Source organism: Bombyx mori, chromosome 4 (genome assembly GCF_030269925.1).
Source record: "Bombyx mori chromosome 4, ASM3026992v2".
NCBI lineage: Eukaryota > Metazoa > Arthropoda > Insecta > Lepidoptera > Bombycidae > Bombyx > Bombyx mori.
Genome location: NC_085110.1, coordinates 1,087,679 through 1,104,047, shown reverse-complemented (window position 1 = coordinate 1,104,047; position 16,369 = coordinate 1,087,679). Strand labels below are relative to the sequence as shown.

General features: G+C 40.3%; 2 protein-coding genes across 5 annotated transcripts; one reads left to right on the top strand and one right to left on the bottom strand.

The window, feature by feature from the left end:
- Positions 1–41: 41 nt before the first annotated feature.
- LOC101746773 (uncharacterized) lies at positions 42–13,124 on the bottom strand. Of its 4 annotated transcripts, none has more exons than XM_038010619.2 (14): positions 12,972–13,117; positions 12,728–12,896; positions 12,456–12,601; positions 11,974–12,137; positions 11,148–11,219; positions 10,001–10,105; positions 9,868–9,931; positions 9,160–9,225; positions 8,387–8,447; positions 7,845–7,934; positions 7,302–7,525; positions 4,356–4,478; positions 2,320–2,502; positions 42–1,655 (listed from the first exon to the last, which is right to left on the bottom strand). In XM_038010619.2, exons 2-14 carry the CDS (start codon positions 12,878–12,880, stop codon positions 1,640–1,642), a joined length of 1,467 nt encoding a protein of 488 aa, XP_037866547.1. In that variant the 5' UTR covers positions 12,881–12,896; positions 12,972–13,117; the 3' UTR covers positions 42–1,639. The 4 variants fall into 4 exon arrangements, with proteins under 4 accessions (XP_037866547.1, XP_062533114.1, XP_037866548.1 ...); XM_062677130.1 differs by having other exon boundaries at positions 12,728–12,907; positions 12,972–13,112; XM_038010620.2 differs by having other exon boundaries at positions 4,356–4,475; positions 12,728–13,124.
- A 1,557-nt stretch (positions 13,125–14,681) lies between these two features.
- Positions 14,682–16,166, top strand: LOC101746301 (probable H/ACA ribonucleoprotein complex subunit 1). The gene has a single exon (XM_004929096.5). It carries the CDS (start codon positions 15,170–15,172, stop codon positions 15,866–15,868), a length of 699 nt encoding a protein of 232 aa, XP_004929153.2. The 5' UTR covers positions 14,682–15,169; the 3' UTR covers positions 15,869–16,166.
- The last annotated feature ends 203 nt before the right edge of the window (positions 16,167–16,369 follow it).

Here is a 16,369-nt window from a genome sequence, read left to right as displayed (position 1 = left end):
TATCAGCGCCATCTATCCGCTACAAAATAAAACTGCGACACTAAAACTGCTTTAAATTGTAATATATTTTATTAAATGTTAATAACATATCACAATAATGTATAAAGCGGTACCTTAAATACATCAGTCCTTTACAAAATATAATCAACGAAACATAATACTAAAGAGTTACAATTACAGGTGGATCCAGGACTCGAACTAAGTCTTCATAATACTCTTAAAAGAGAAATGATTTAAAGACACAAACTAAAAATATATTGCCTTATTCTTGTTATGTCAACAGGGTGAGGCATATAAACACGGCTCATCGCTCATGTCATTGACAATGTGAATATCACACTAACACTCGTGCTCACACCAATTTACCATTTCTTCACAAGCCGTTCTATCTCAACAAACAAACACTAACAATATCATCAGTAAAAAAAATAGTATTATAAATTAAATAAGTAATGTTGAGGTTTTTTTTTACCTTCAAAGAGCATTTTCTAACTAATCTTATTTCAGATTGTATGTAATTGTATTCTCTCTGGGAAGCATCGCGCTCCGTGTAAGGGTCTGTAGGCACTGTCATTTACTTCTCTTTCTAAATATAATCTAACAATAAATATTTTATTTTCCACAACTTTAAACGTACAATTTGTTACTATAAATACATATCTATTAGGTTTATTTTTCATTATCATAGAATTATTCTAACTGCCTACCCTCCACGTCACCGGGTTCGACGTGCCAGTCAGCCTGCGGACGCACCCACTGGGTTTTTCGCAGGATCTTCTCAGTGGGTCGCGACTCCGGTCCGCCCGTGGATTCAGCGAAGCACTGCTCTTGCTAGGGCAGACGTTAGCAGTCTCCCAGGATGATCCCAATGAGTTCGCCTATCTAACCGATGAGGCTACTTATAATTAGGTGGGTAAAAAGCCATGGTCGACAGATCCTCTACAAGGTACTGTTGTAGAACTCGCAGCGGCGATGACGTCATGTGACGACCAAGAAAAATGATGCCAAAGTTCGATCTTAAGATTCTAAACACCAGTCTGCTCAGTGCGTGTTTTTAAACGCTCTCGATATCGTAAAAGTTAACTTAAATTTGTATGGAGTTGAAACAGCGCCCCTAGCGGCAAACGCAGGCACTAAACACACTGATGTAATAACGTTAATTTCGATTATATATTTTTTTGATCAATTATTTAAATCTTTAAAAAAATTATCGTTGTCGCAGCGCAATAGTTGGTCCTAGTTTATGACCAAGGGTTTCCCCTGTGTTATGTCGTTAACATGCACATTTTGAAATTAAAAAATTTGGAGTCAAGTATTTGCGTGCAATACCTTAGAATGCCCTGCGCCGACATAAGCCTATTGATTTTGATATTTATGAATAAAGTTTATATACGTAATGTTATTGAAAAATCTTCGAACCAATAGTTTATTATTATTAGCGATCAATGATTCAGTATTGGCAGCAGATGTGATATAAATCATACATATATATATATATATTTGCGAGAGTGTCTGTCCGTCTGTGCGCGCGCCGCACGGACCTGACTGCGGTATTAAGTACATCTTCAGCCTCGTCACAGCAGGTACAGGATCTAATATGAAAATGCCAAGGATCAATAATACGTATTCAGTTTTATAATCATCTCCTCAGTTTCCTGCAACAATAGAAAAATAAGTAATATTAGTATAAGTAGTATTTATTATAGGTTAATGTTAGCTAGTTAGTTACTTAACGTTAAATTAAAATAAAATATAAAAATGTAACTATTAAAACAAATCCTAAACGTTAACTTTCCCGAGGTACGAGCGGAAGAGTTGCCAGCGCGCGCCAAGACTTCTCTGTTTTAATTCCCCATTTTACCAGCCGATAGCTTTAAATTTACCTATAGCAAAAATTTACTGGTGGTAGGACGTCTTGTGAGTCCACACGGTTAGGTACCATCATCCTGCCTATTTCTGCCATGAAGCAGTAATGCGTTTCGGTTTGAAGGGCGGGGCAGCCGTTGTAACTATACTAAGACCTCAGAACTTATATCTCAAGGTGGGTGGCGCATTTACATCGTAGATATCTATGGGCTCCAGAAACTACTTAACACCAGGTGGGCTGTGAGCTCTTCCACCCATCTAAGCAATAAAAAGTCACATTATTTTATGTAACGCCCATAATTTGTGCTTTTAGATTACAATACCCCCATAATGCATAATTCTTCAAATCGTACGACTGTTTCGCGGCAGAACTAGGCAGAACGAAGGCACCTACCCGCACGAACTCACAATGCGCTCTGCAAAAGAAGTTGTTTGAGAACAACTGCTGTATACCTGTTGAGTGGCTTCTCCTTATAAGTGACCACCTTCCTGTTCCGGCGGGAGCGACTCCCGACGACACTGTCGCTGTCGCTGTCGTCGCTGCGTCGCGTGTGCGGCCCTGACGTCAGCGACGTCTCGGACATGTCCCCCGCCCCCTCCTCCTCCCCCCTCCTGCTGTGTTGCGACCCCGACTCGCTGGAGTACAGACGGATAAACTCACCTTAGTATTCCCATTACAAGTTAACATATTGTTTTTTTTTTCACGCTAGTTTAATCTTGACTATAAAACAATTTCGTGAGTCAAAAGCCGGTATATTAGAAAGAGACAGGTGAGTCCGCCCGCTCGTGCGCGAAAGAGACAAAACACAGGTTGTCGGCTCCATCTTTAATGAAACTGCAGTTCGAATCGATTGCTTTCCGAAAAGAAGAAACTAATTATATGCATGTGAAGTTCAATTTAGGTTGTAAATAAATTATCTTTTTCATCTATCTGAACGTCGATATGTACGAGGTACACTTGTAGATATCTTCTTATACCACATATACACATACTACTTATATCACATATTTCATCTCTAAAACATTTATATTTAAGAGTAGTTAATTAGAATTAAATTCCTCAATCGTCTATTTCAAACGCTTCGCCAAATGGCCCAACGTAGGGAACATATTTGGAGAAAATACACACGTCCCAAATTAGGATTTCTCTCTTGTGTTATGAGTAGCAAACATAACACACAAGAAGCAATAATAAATCCATTGACTCCAAATATCAGATATATATAAAATATTGGCATATTTTGTGTAAAGTTGTCTTATTTCAATCAACCTTGTAATGAGGTAGGTTCCTCAACGTGGCGTTGAATGATTGAAAGCATCACATAACGAAATAGCTTCACGCTTCAGAGTTCTCGACTGTACTATACACAGATATGATCTTTAAATCCAACCCTGTAAGCACTAAACTACGATGCACTATTTAGTTTAAACTTATAAATCTATAACTTCGAACAGTTGCATTAACGACTAAATTAAAGAGATCGAATGCAATGCAGTACTTTTAAAATTTACTATATTTATTTTTTAATAAATTTTTTGTTGTTTAGATGGGCAGACGAGCTCACGGGCCACCTGGTGTAAAGTGATTGCCGGATCCCATAGACATCTACAACGTAAGTGCCGCCACCCACCTCGAGACATGAGTTCTAAGGTCTCAGTATAGTTACAACGGCTGCCTCGCCCTTCAAACCGAAACGCATTACTGCTTTACGGCAGAAATAGGCAGGGTGGTGGTACCTACCCGTGCGGACTTACAAGAGGTCCTACCGTATGTTATTTGAAATAACTGTTAAATAACATTAACCTACCGGTTTTTTTTTATCCTACCTATGCTGATAGCCTTGAGAGGTTATTTCAGCTTCGCCGTAACATGTAGGTGAGCTCACGGGGCTCTAACCAGGAGTTTTGCTAAGACTGACCCTAGCAAGAGTCGTACTTCGCAGAATCTACTACCGGATCGGAAACGCGACCCTCTGAGAAGATTCGGCGAGAAACTCAATGGGCTGTGTCTGTGGGTTAATTCGCTCGTCGAGTCCTTCGTCGCAAGCGACGGGTTCGACGAGGACAGTGACCGGTGTTTGTGGTACCTAAAAGTACCGTTAATGGACCGGGAAGATCCGTAATTCTGTGTTTTGGGCGACGTCGACTGTTTACCATTCGGTCCACAGGATCGGGTATGTATGTATATAAGTTCTAAGGTCTCAGTTATAACGGCTGCCCCATCCTTCAAACTGAAACGTACTACTGCTTCACGGCAGCAACAGGCAGGGTGGTGGTACCTTACCCGCGCGGACTCACAACGTCCTACCGTCAGTTATTTCAAATAACATTACCCTATTACCCGGGCGCCATTAAGCAGGCCGAGTGCAGGCAACATTGGAGGAAGCTGGTGCAAAAATTGGACCAAGGTGGTCACGACCCCAGTAATGAGGAAGCGACGAAGAAGAAGAAGATTATAATAGTTATGTTCAGTTAATGAATTAGGTTACTTCAATGGGCAAACGAGCGCGGCGTGTGTGGCGCCGCTGGGGCTGGGCGCGGCGGGCGCGCGGCTCCCGTCGCCCGACAGTCGCATCTTGGCGACTAACAACTTGAGTACGCGCCCGCTACTACTGGAATCACGATCAACACGTCTCATCAGCAACGTCGCCGTGCCGACTGCTATTTCGAAACATTTGCACCTTCGTATGACGAACAGTGTGCTTAGTGCTTTAAGTTAAAGTAACACAAATTTTTTTTTTTTATTGCTTAGAAGTGTGGACGAACTCACAGCCCACCTGGTGTTAAGTGGTTACTGGAGCCCATAGACATCTACAACGTAAATGCGCCACACACCTTGAGATAATATAGTTCTAAGGTCTCAGTATAGTCACAACGGCTGCCCCACCCTTCAAACCGAAACGCATTACTGCTTCACGGCAGAAATAGGCGGGGCGGTGGTACCTACCCGTGCGGACTCACAAGAGGTCCTACTACCAGTAAAAAATTTATATGGAGTTGGAATAGCTCCCCTTCGTTTGCCTCTAGGGGCGCTGTTCAAACTCCATACATATTTGAGCTAACTTTTACGCGATCGAGAAGTTAAAAAACTCGCACTAAGCACACAGGTGATTTGGCTCTGTTGTCTATGTTTAACAAGTACATATATAAACATATAAAGGATCTTTCAAATAGGGCGGGTCGATGTTGACAGTTTGTGGCGGCCATGTTCTTTTAGCGGCATCTATCAAATGCGTTATTGCTTCAGTTACTGATGCCAAATTACCATGGCAAGCTACACGATTGAGCAGCATGTCCAGATGATAAAACTTTATTATCAAAATGAGTGTTCATTAGTGCAAGCGTTGCGCGCATTACGTCCATACGTACGCCGACGCGGTGGCCCTTCAAAGTCGACTCTCCAACGTTTGGTGACCAAATTCGAGACGACTGGTTCGGTAAACAATCAACCAACACCCTTACCTCAAAGGAATGTCAAATCGGCCGAGAACATCGCTGCTGTCCGCGAGAATGTGCAAGAGACTCCGACGCAGTCGATTTCCCGCCGTGCACAAGAACTCAGCCTTTCGCAGACTTCAACTTGGCGAATTTTGCGTTAGGACTTGGGCCTACACCCGTACAAGATCTAACTGCCCCAGGAGCTCAAAGTGGATGACCATAGACAGCTCCGTTTGTTCGCTGACTGGGCTACAGAACGTTTGGAAGAGGACCCCGATTTTGGCCGAAAATCATCTTTAGCGACAAAGCGCATTTTTGAATGAATGGTTTTGTTAACAAGTAAAATTGCCGTATATGGGAGGGCCACAACCCACCCACATTAGGTTCACCAAGTGTTAATGCATCCACAAAAAGTTACTGTTTGGGGCGGATTTTGGTCCGGCGGCGTCATTGGTCCGTATTTCTTCGAAAACGATGATGGCGAGGGCATTCCTGTCAACGGCGAGTGCTATAGATCAATGATTAACAATTTTGGCCTGAATTGAACGATATGGACGTGGAAAACATGTGGTTCCAACACAGCGAGCGACACAATGGACATTCTGCACGAACGGTTCGAGGGTAGAGTTATCTCTCGCAAAGGTGACGTGAATTGGCCACCAAGATCATTCGATTTGACCCCGCTAGAATTTTTCTTATGGGGTTTTCAGCTCAGATTCAGCCGGATCTATGCAGAAGAGTAATTAAACATTGGACCTCTCGGATCCGTGCCACCGTTCGAAGCCGCAGTGGACATTTAAACGATGTAATATTTCTTTAATATCTCACACACAGCTTGTTTTATTTAATTTCAGCATCGACCCGTCCTTGTTGAAAGACCTTTTATAAGTATCTAGTGTCCATAATAGGGAATCGATTATTATTTATCAAGGCAGACATTGGTATTTTTACGGCGTGAGAGTATTTTCACGGTACAGAGCGCGTTACCGGGCGGGCCGTGAACTCGTTTGCCCATCGCGACTAATCAAAACTTCCCTGACTCTTAATTACTTGAACAATATTTTGATCTATAACAACTATCACGCATCACGGTGATTTAACATTTTGCGATAATACGTGAGCAAAAATTTGTTAGTATTGATCATAAGGCCGAGCACACTGTCAGTGTGCACAATAAAAAACAATAAAAAAAAATCATCGCACTAAAAAGATTAATTGATTAAATTCGTCATTGAACAATACTATTTAAATGTTCTTACACAACAGCAAACTAACATTAAAATCATTAAAAAATTTATACTGCTTTCATTATTAATATTCAATTTAACTTTTCATCAATAAATTAACATTTTGATACTTTAGTAATTCCCATCTTACACCAACTAACCGATAATTTCAAAATCTATTAAATATTCTAACATTTTTATCCGATTTTACGGCAAGCAAAACAGAACAAACCACATAGTATGACGCCGACATTCGGTTTATTGTCGTATATTAGTGTATAATCTGTAGTTTTATTTTGACCCCAAATGACGTCACACGTAATGATGCGATCAAAAGTTTGCGTGATGATTGTTGCATTGTGTTCACTCTCAAATTCTCAAACTCTTCATTACTAGACTAATAGGCTTCACTACCTTAATTATATTTAGTTAAATATGTGTTGCCGTATTTGTGTCGGAACATCACTTGAGAATGGCTCGATCGATATTAGCGATTGCTTTTGTATTGTACTGTAAAATTTACACATAATCAGTTGAAGATAATCACTGTTCAAACATTCAGATTATACATAATTATTGCGTGTCATACTGTTTGTCCGCGATGAACTTCTAAGTTAAAGCAACGATTATAATGAAACTTCCCATACCGGGTGTGGTTGGGTCCGATTTGAGACATGCGATAGTTTTTATCTCAATTTATAGTCACAACTTTACTTGTACGTTTTTTTTTAATTATTTGTTTAATATCTGACTAATATTGTTTTATCATACCTGTTCTTCCTCGCCGACAAGGGTTTGGGCGAGTACCGCAGCTGCTGTGTGGGTGCATGCGGCGGGGAGAGGGCGCGCGGGGGGGTGCGGGCGTGGGGAGGGGTGCGGGCGCGCGGGGGGGTGCGGGCGTGGGGAGGGGTGCGTGCACGCGGGGGGGTGGCCTTCTTCCTGCGCCGCACTGTTGGCGAGAACACACACGACAATCGCCCGACCGTTTCTTCTTTCTGGCAAATAATAAATAACATCATGTATAATTAAAGTATCAAATTAGCTTATCTATACATACACAGGTGGTCTTGCAGTTACATGATTCTGTAGCTGAGGGTCGGAGCTCACCAACATAACGAGTTCAGCACATGTGTACCATCTCACGCCTGGTGTTAAGGGGTAACATGAATTTCACCACCCATCTGAAGTCATGAGGTCGAAAATCGAGTCTAACTCAGGTACAAGTCGCTTGGTAGAGCCAAGAACCCGTTTGCCAACAAGAAGCAATAGTCAAACTGCGATGAGATCATTGAACACAAACGTCAACACACGTACCTCGCCGCGGAGTTGCTCTGGAGGGGGGGCGCTGCCCTCAGCCCCCGTCGTGGAGTCCGGCTCCAGATTCGGCAGCCTCGTGGTTCTCCTCTACAACACAGTAGTTGTTACGCGACGTTCCTCAAGGCCGAGAGACGTGTGACAATAACAGTGACAAGACATTCAAGTGACCGCATGTGAACGCGCAATGTAACGCAAAAATACGAAGTGGTCCAGTAACGGCCGTTAGCGCCCCGCTGCTTCCGGTTACACAGACTTGTCTTTAGATAACGGATTCACAAAGTATGAGTTTTCATCAAGCGACGAGTACTCAACAAATTAATAGCAGTCCGTTTGTGTAAATGACGCTATATCGGTCCAGAACGATTATTTGACTTCCTTGTATTAGGATAGTTTGAGAATCTAATATTTAGCGTATATTATAATGTCAATACAATCCATAATTGATGAAAATAAAATATTCGTGCATAGTACAGAGTTCTACACACGTCAATAAATATTTGTTTTGTCGACAATTTTAAAAACAGTAAATACATACATACCTTTTTGTCGATCGGCCCGTCCAACAACCAACTGGGACCCTCCAACGGGTCAGGTCTACCTCTGTAAACGTACAACGACAATAATATAATTGTGTGCCCAGACCCGTCAAGGAGGTGTGACGTCAGCCATCATACAACTTAAGATATTTGATAGACAACTGAATCTCGTTTACGCCACTGTCAAGATAAACTTGCGAATAGGTATACAAGTTCTGAACAATAACATTCGTTCTTCCCGATTCTGTGGACCGAATAGTAAACGGTCAACGTCGCCCTAAACACGTCATTTCGGATCCTCCCGATCCACTAACGGCGCCCCAAGGACGACGTCAGGTTTGAGCCCCGTGAGCTCACCCACTGGTTCGGTGAATCTAGAATAACCCCTCGAGGTTACTAGAATAGGTAGGAGAAATAAAAAAACAACATTCGGAGCATCGGTCTACCGAGCAATTTATCCGCTCGGTGGGAAATCTTCCCTTCGTCTTTAATGTCTACCCAATGCAATTCGTCCACTCAATTCACGGCCTCGCATTGACATCACGAAATAAATATCTACGTGTGATAGGCCACAATTCTTAACAGATCCAAATCCATCGATAGGGCACCGCCCCCCTCTCCGGCTCCCCCCAGCCTACGAACATGTCGACAAGGGGATCCCCACGGCTCCCCCTGTCCCCCAGTCTCGTGCTAAGCTTGTGTGTGTGTGGTGATCGTCGCCCCTGGTCGTCAGCAATGACAGAGCCACAATAAGCTACCGGCATTAAGATCCATACCTATGTGTTGGCGATTCCATTTCCTCTTCTGGCTCTAAGTCTTCGGTCACGGCATCCAGCCTGCGCCTGTACAGAACAATTCGTTGCGGTTTTGAAGTCATCGTGGCCTAAAGGATAAGACCGTCCGGTGCGTTCGTATGTAGCGATGCACCGGTGTTTAAATCCCGCAGGCGGGTAAAATTTTTTTTAATGAAATACGTACTTAACAAATGTTCACGATTGAGTTCCACGGTGAAAGAAATAACATCGTGTAATAAAAATCAAACCCAACTGGTGGTAGAACCTCTTGTGAGTCCGCACAGGTAGGTACCACCACCCTGCCTATGTCTGCCGTGAAGCAGTAATGCATTTCGATTTGAAGGGTGGGGCAGCGGTTGTAACTATACTGAGACCTTAGAACTTATATCTCAAGGTGGGTGGCGCATTTACGTTATAGATGTCTATGGGCTCCAGTAACCACTAAACACCAGGTGGTCTGTGAGCTCGTCCACAACTAAACAATAAAAAAAAATATGGGTGTGGAAATCCTCCATTCGTTCCTAAGACCGATTGTGATAAATATGGCAAGTTATTGTGGTCACAGGGAAGTTTTCTATCGCAGTACCATCATTGTGCGGCAGAGGGCACGCGGTTCTAGCAAATCGTTGTTTTTATACAAAGTGGAACGCCACCAATTTACACAAGCAAATATTAAGGAAACAAACTTACGTCGCATTAAAGTCTTCATCTTCTGACATATTCTGAGATTCATCCAGGACCCTCTCCGTACTGTCTGAAAAGACGTGTCATCAAAATTTAAGTCTGTTCCAGTTGTCTCCTTAAATATATAATTCAATGTTACCTTCTAAATCCTCAGCGCTGTTATCGGCGCTGTGCGGTCTTGACTCTGTCTCCATATTGTTCAGGACTCGATCTGCGTCTATTCTTGTTAAAGGTATGTATACATCTGAAAACATGATCAAGATTCAACACGTGGTAGCTTATGCAACTTGTTTTGGCCTAATCACCCAGTTTGCATACGTCATATGTGGGCATGAAACAATGCAGGTTACATTCTTGATTCTGGACAATATTATAATTATATTTTTGCTTTTTCGACATGATGGTTTGACGTGTCCACAGCCAACCAGTTTTGAACTAGCAACCGGAGGGAGCCTTTAGACTTCAAAACTAAATTTTCAGACTAAAACTAAATTTGTAGAATTTTTTAAAGCAGGTTTATGATTTTACTACAATAAAGAACTAGTTGATAGTGGCAATGAAAGGCTATTTAGTTTAACTAGTGGTCCCGCAGTAGTCGAAATTCGACTATAACTAATTGAAATTATAAGCTTGAACTTTATTATGGTTATATTGTCAAAGACTATTTATTATACTTCTATAATCACAGATTTCGCCAAGACTATACTATAGGCAAATAGTATTAAAGATAAATAGTATTAACCTATTTTTAATTTGACCAGTTTTTGACAAACTAAAGTTTGACAATAAACAAAGTGTATATATACATATGTGTGTGTGTCAAATACATGGCAGTGTGTGTAATGTTTTCTTTATTGATTTAATGTATCTTTTATCCACTATTTTAAAAAGATATTAGCTTTGTGCACTCCTTCTCTATATTCTCTATAAGTGTGGGAAATTTCATACTTCTCCGTTAGCGCAATTTTCGTAAAAAGGGATACAAACTTTTTGCTTCACATATTAATATATAAATTAAAGGTCAGTTTTATTTGGTATTAGTATCAACAATTCAATGTTTTTAATTGAACTTCAATTAAACCATTCAAATAGCTGGAGACGTTTTTCTGTCATGATATTTTATCCAAATTTTAAACGTATATATCTCTCCTGTAAAGTTAAAGAAATGTTGCTTAAACCAAATAGCACCACGATATCTAGTTGAACATACTCCTAGATCTCCAGCTTAGTATGGCAATTTGTTTTATCCGCTCAATGCAAAAAAGCTATTGACTTTCTCAACCTACCTTGCAACATGTGCATGGGTACCGCTCTTTCTGAAACGTTCCGGTTCTGATTGGGACTCCTTGATGTCAGTCCTAGTTATAAAAAAGTTGTTTGCATTATTAATCATCATTGAATATGTAAAATTTATTGTTTTGGATCACAAATAGTCTTAATACCCCATTTGTCATAGATGTTGAAAGTAATATCATTCTTAATAAAATTCACAACCTTGAACTTAATGAGATATTAAATAAAATCAAGTATTCATTGTCATTTTAATAATGTCTACAAAGTGCAAAAACCACATAAAACAGTATAGCAAGTTTAGTTTCGTAATTGAGATTTTTTTTTTTTATTGCTTAGATGGGTGGACGAGCCCATAGCCCACCTGGTGTTAGGTGGTTACTGGAGCCCATAGACATCTACAACGTAAATGCGCAACCCACCTTGAGATATAAGTTCTAAGGTCTCAAGTATAGTTACAACGGCTGCCCCACCCTTCAAACCGAAACGCATCACTGCTTCAGGGCAGAAATAAGCAGAGCGGTGGTACCTACCCGCGCGGACTCACAAGAGGTCCTACCACGCGTAATTATGCAAATTATAATTTTTCAGGTTTGATTTTTATTACACAATGTTATTCCTTCATCATAGAAGTCAATCGTGAACATTTGTTAAGTATATATTTCATTAGACAAATTGGTACTCGCCTGCGATATTTGAACACCGGTGCATCGCTCAACACAAATGCACCGGACGTCTTATCCTTTAGGCCACGACGACGACAACATTTTAATATTAAATCTGGATAAACAGATAGATTAATTTACTAGACATTTAACTTACTTGGATTACTTGTATTGAGTAAAGTTCGGCTCAAAGCAACAACCGGCTGAATTGATTGACCACCCATTATTGTTGGTGGTACGCGGTGGATCCTCTCAGCTTTGTCTGTACTCGGAGTACCACTGATTACACTCCAACGTGGTGATGATGCTTCCAGCTCTTGTCTGAGTGGTGGCAGTACATGAAAAGAAATCACCAATGTTACCACCTTGTTATGCCTAATTTGACAAGTGGCAAAGGTTTAATAGCAATACAGTATGATAATATTGATGCTCACATGTATAATATAACCGTAGACAAAAGGTAGTCAGATCAGGCTTATCTGAATTAACATGTTTTTGCAAAAATATTTTCTATACCATAAATGGATAGACCAAGCTACTAGCTAATATATTTTTGGATATTTATTAAATACTCTTATCTTAAAAAGATTATACTCCGGTAACATTTTTTTAAGCAACTTAACTTAAGCAGTAACTCACCTATCTCGCATGTAGGCTTTAGCTAGGTCTATTGTGTGCGCAATCTCTCCAGATGCCCGAACGAGGTGTGCCAATGCCTTTTCACTGGCAGCCTGGATAGCTGTATCCAAGTTCTGCGCTTGTAAGCCACCGGTGCTCCTTAATTTCTGTTTAAGTATCATATAATTAAATTTAGAACACGTAAGACACACTGTATTTGTGAAATTTATAAGTATAATAAATTAAAAGACAGCAATTTCTTTTTAAGCTAATCACTTTTCTGGGGTACTCACACTCAACTTCAGTCGTAATTCATTAATTTCTTTCATTAGTGAGAGCTTCTCGTTCTCCCTTTGAGCTGCCGTCATCTTCCAGTACTGCACCTTCTGGACCAAGTCATTGTTTTTCTCCTTCAAATCTTTAATTTCACTCTCCAAGTTCGCCATGGAAACTTAAAACTACCTATTAAAAAACTGTGATCTGAACACGATAGAAATTTGTACATAAAGTACTTTAATTATTGCAATTATTGGTCACCATATGTTGGAAAATTTCTTAATTTTTAATTATTTGTAAGATTCAATTTATTGTCAGTTAAAACAGAATCAGTAAACTTGAATATTCTCAGTTCAAAATGTCAGATGAACAGAAAAATCCGTAAAAGTCCTAATTAGCCAAGAATGTCAGTAAACGTCACTTTGATTTTGTCAAAATAGTAGTAGTTTCACTTTTCCAACTGGAGAGGCGAAGATTTCACACCTTAGAGCCTAATCTTTTGCAATGAAATGAAGATAATTAATTTGAGATATTAATCAATTAATATGAACTTAAATATAATGAGATTATATGGGATGAATTAAAAGTCGCAGTAAAATCAGTGGAATTTTTGGAAGATCCTGAGAAGATAAGTCCGTCCCACTTGTACAAATACGAAACACTTAATATAATGGTTATATATGGTTATATTTTAACCATTAATACACATTCAAACCTGAAGGAACAATAAAACAATGCACACAATTTCGCTTCTCGCCCTATCGCCAAAAAGTCTTTCTAGTTTTCTTGCGGCTGAAGTAGATTTCTCGGGTCAGAGTGTTTGGTTTTTTTCTATTGTTCGCAGGGAAGAAGGATCCATCTGACATAAGTAGTCGCTCAACAATGCCAGGGCCACAACACTCACAACCAAGCTGCTGCCTGCGGTTTTAGTTGCGGATAATACATTCGAAGAATAGTTTGTGCTCTTTGTTGGATAATGTAGACGAGCCCACCTAGTATCAACGTGCTATCAAAGCCCACTATTTTAGAGATTAGCGTTCATTAGTAGAACTATTCTTATGACTGCTTTTAAATTGTTAACGTATTAATTACTTTCTAGCAATGAATATACCACATGAAGCAGCAATGACTTCTTCATTTTTAGTCAACACTCATTGCACGTAAAATACTGATCTGTCTGTATCTATAATCTCACAATTATATGCCTTGTAACGCTCTTACTTAATGGCTAGTCCTATCAGCGTAATCATTTCGAGGGATGACAGTTTTATTTAGTTTCAGAAAAGAAATTACTGGCACTCTTCTGAGATTAAGCGAAGCACCTCGGACCTCTAAACGTGATTGCTGGTTCACTTGTCAGAAATTATAGTTATTATTATTGACACGAGGTAGTAGGCGATATTTCCGCACCTTGTTCAATAATTTAGTTAATGAACAATTTAATGTTGTATTAGTACGGTAAAGGCCAAAGTTCGACGATTTTCATAGTTTATAATATGCTAAATTGCTATTTCATAACACAAAAAATATTATTTTATAGTTTTTTTTTTAAAAGAATTTACGAACCACGAGATAAAACCGCAAAAGTATGTAGTTTTAATTATGCAGAACATCAGGTAAAGACGATCCAAACCGCAAAAATTATAATTTGCTTAATTACAATTGGTAGGGACGAATCAATAGCTAGATAATACTACGTTTGAAGGGCAGGATAGACGTGTAGGTGAGCTATATAGGTAACTATATAATTGAGACTGCGACCTCATGTCCCAAAAGGGGCGGCAGTATTGTCGTTGCGATGTCAAGGGGCTTCAGTAACCACTAACACTAGGTTTACCGTGCTCACCGTTCTTAGTAACAGAAATAACAGCGTGGATGTCTTTCGCTTTGTCATTCGGTAGTTAGGTGTATCATCTATGACCGCACCTTCATTCTCAAATAGGTATGTAAAATTCTAATTTATCTGACTTTGTGGCGGGAACGCGAGGAGTGAAGTTGTGTGATTTGTTTTATTTTGTCTATTTAATGTTTCTTCATGTTTAAATGTGTAACAGCGGTGGTTTATTAACTGCTTAGTATCTGTGAAAGTGCACAAATGTGGGAAAATCAAACAAAGCCGCTCAACGTAACTTCTCGGAATCTTCCAAAAAGTCCACTGAAAAAATCTCAGTAAATGACCACCATTTTGCTGAGATTATATTTCATACCATATCACCTCATCTTATTTCATTTCATTTCACTTCATACCTATTATCATTTTTCATAGAAATAAAATAAAAATTAAAATAAGGCTTGACCTAAAGGTCTTGGTCCGAGTCATAAAATCCCTTAATTTCTTTTATCTCATTTATCTATGCCTTCATTCATAAACTTGTCAAAACTTCGTGCATGTTGTGAATTGCGACAATACGCATAGTTTGAGGTTATAAATAATAACTTTGGTAATTGTTAATTAAAACATGTCGTTCCGCGGTAGAGGAGGCGGCGGTGGAGGACGTGGTGGATTTGGAGGCCGTGGTGGATATGGCGGCGGAGGAGGACGAGGCGGTGGCGGAGGGCGCGGTGGCCGTGGTGGATTTGGCGGAGGCCGCGGTCGAGGGGGTGGTGGTGGCGGAGGTCGTTACCAAGATGCTGGACCGCCCGAGGCTGTTATTCCGCTCGGACATTATGGTTGGACCGTTCAAGACGATCTAGTCTGCAAAGTAGACATTGAAGACGTGCCGTATTTCAACGCGCCTATATTCCTCGAAAACAAAGAACAAATCGGCAAAATTGACGAGATATTTGGCAATCTACGAGATTACTTTGTGTCAGTCAAATTAGGAGAAAATGTCAAAGCCAAGAGTTTCAAGGAAGGGCAGCAATTTTTCATTGATCCCGCGAAGTTGCTACCTTTGAAAAGATTTTTGCCACAACCGCCTGGGGCAAAGAGAGGCGCGGGAGGTGGTAGAGGAGGCCGAGGCGGTCGTGGTGGCAGAGGTGGAGGTGGATTTGGTGGCGGCGGCAGCGGCGGTGGATTTGGCAGAGGAGGCGGTGGTCGTGGAGGAGGCGGTGGCTTCGGTAGAGGTGGCGGTGGAGGCTTCGGTAGAGGCGGCGGCGGTGGTTTCGGAAGAGGCGGCGGAGGCAGGGGTGGTGGATTCAGAGGAGGCAGAAGATAGCCCATGGACCTGCAGCAGACCTACAGTGTCCAAAATTCTGTGTATGGATATTTGCCAGGTGTCTGGTATTTTTAAGAAGAAAACTTGAAAGTGTGCGTGAAAAGAAGTTGGATTCCAGATTTAATACATTTTATTACATTTATACATTAAATATATAATAATATGTATAATAAAAAACAACCAAAATATAAATTGTTTAATAACAAAACTGAACATATTTTGCAGATTTAAAGCTAAACTTGTTGCATACACAAACTATCTAGATGTAAGTTAAGTTTAATATAAAATAATATTTTAATCTGGTTTTTATTTTCTTTTTAAAAAACACACCTTGTGCTTATTCTTAATACTTTGATTTCAACAAAATAACGATCAGGTAACTGCTTGTTCAAGGCTCCATAATATTTGCACCAAATACAGTGGTACCTCGAGATACAAGTTTGTTTCATAAGCTTGCTTGATGTCAAATAGCTCGTATCTGAAAGCAAAATATCGCTCGCT

Coding starts and splice junctions, on each gene's coding strand:
- LOC101746773 (XM_038010619.2), bottom strand. CDS start 12,880: ATGGCGAACTTGGAGAGTGAAATTAAAGATTTGAAGGAGAAAAACAAT. Junction 8,448..9,159: donor ATGGAATCGCCAACACATAG/GTATGGATCTTA, acceptor GTACGTTTACAG/AGGTAGACCTGACCCGTTGG. Junction 4,479..7,301: donor TTGTCGGCGAGGAAGAACAG/GTATGATAAAAC, acceptor TCGTGATTCCAG/TAGTAGCGGGCGCGTACTCA.
- LOC101746301 (XM_004929096.5), top strand. CDS start 15,170: ATGTCGTTCCGCGGTAGAGGAGGCGGCGGTGGAGGACGTGGTGGATTT.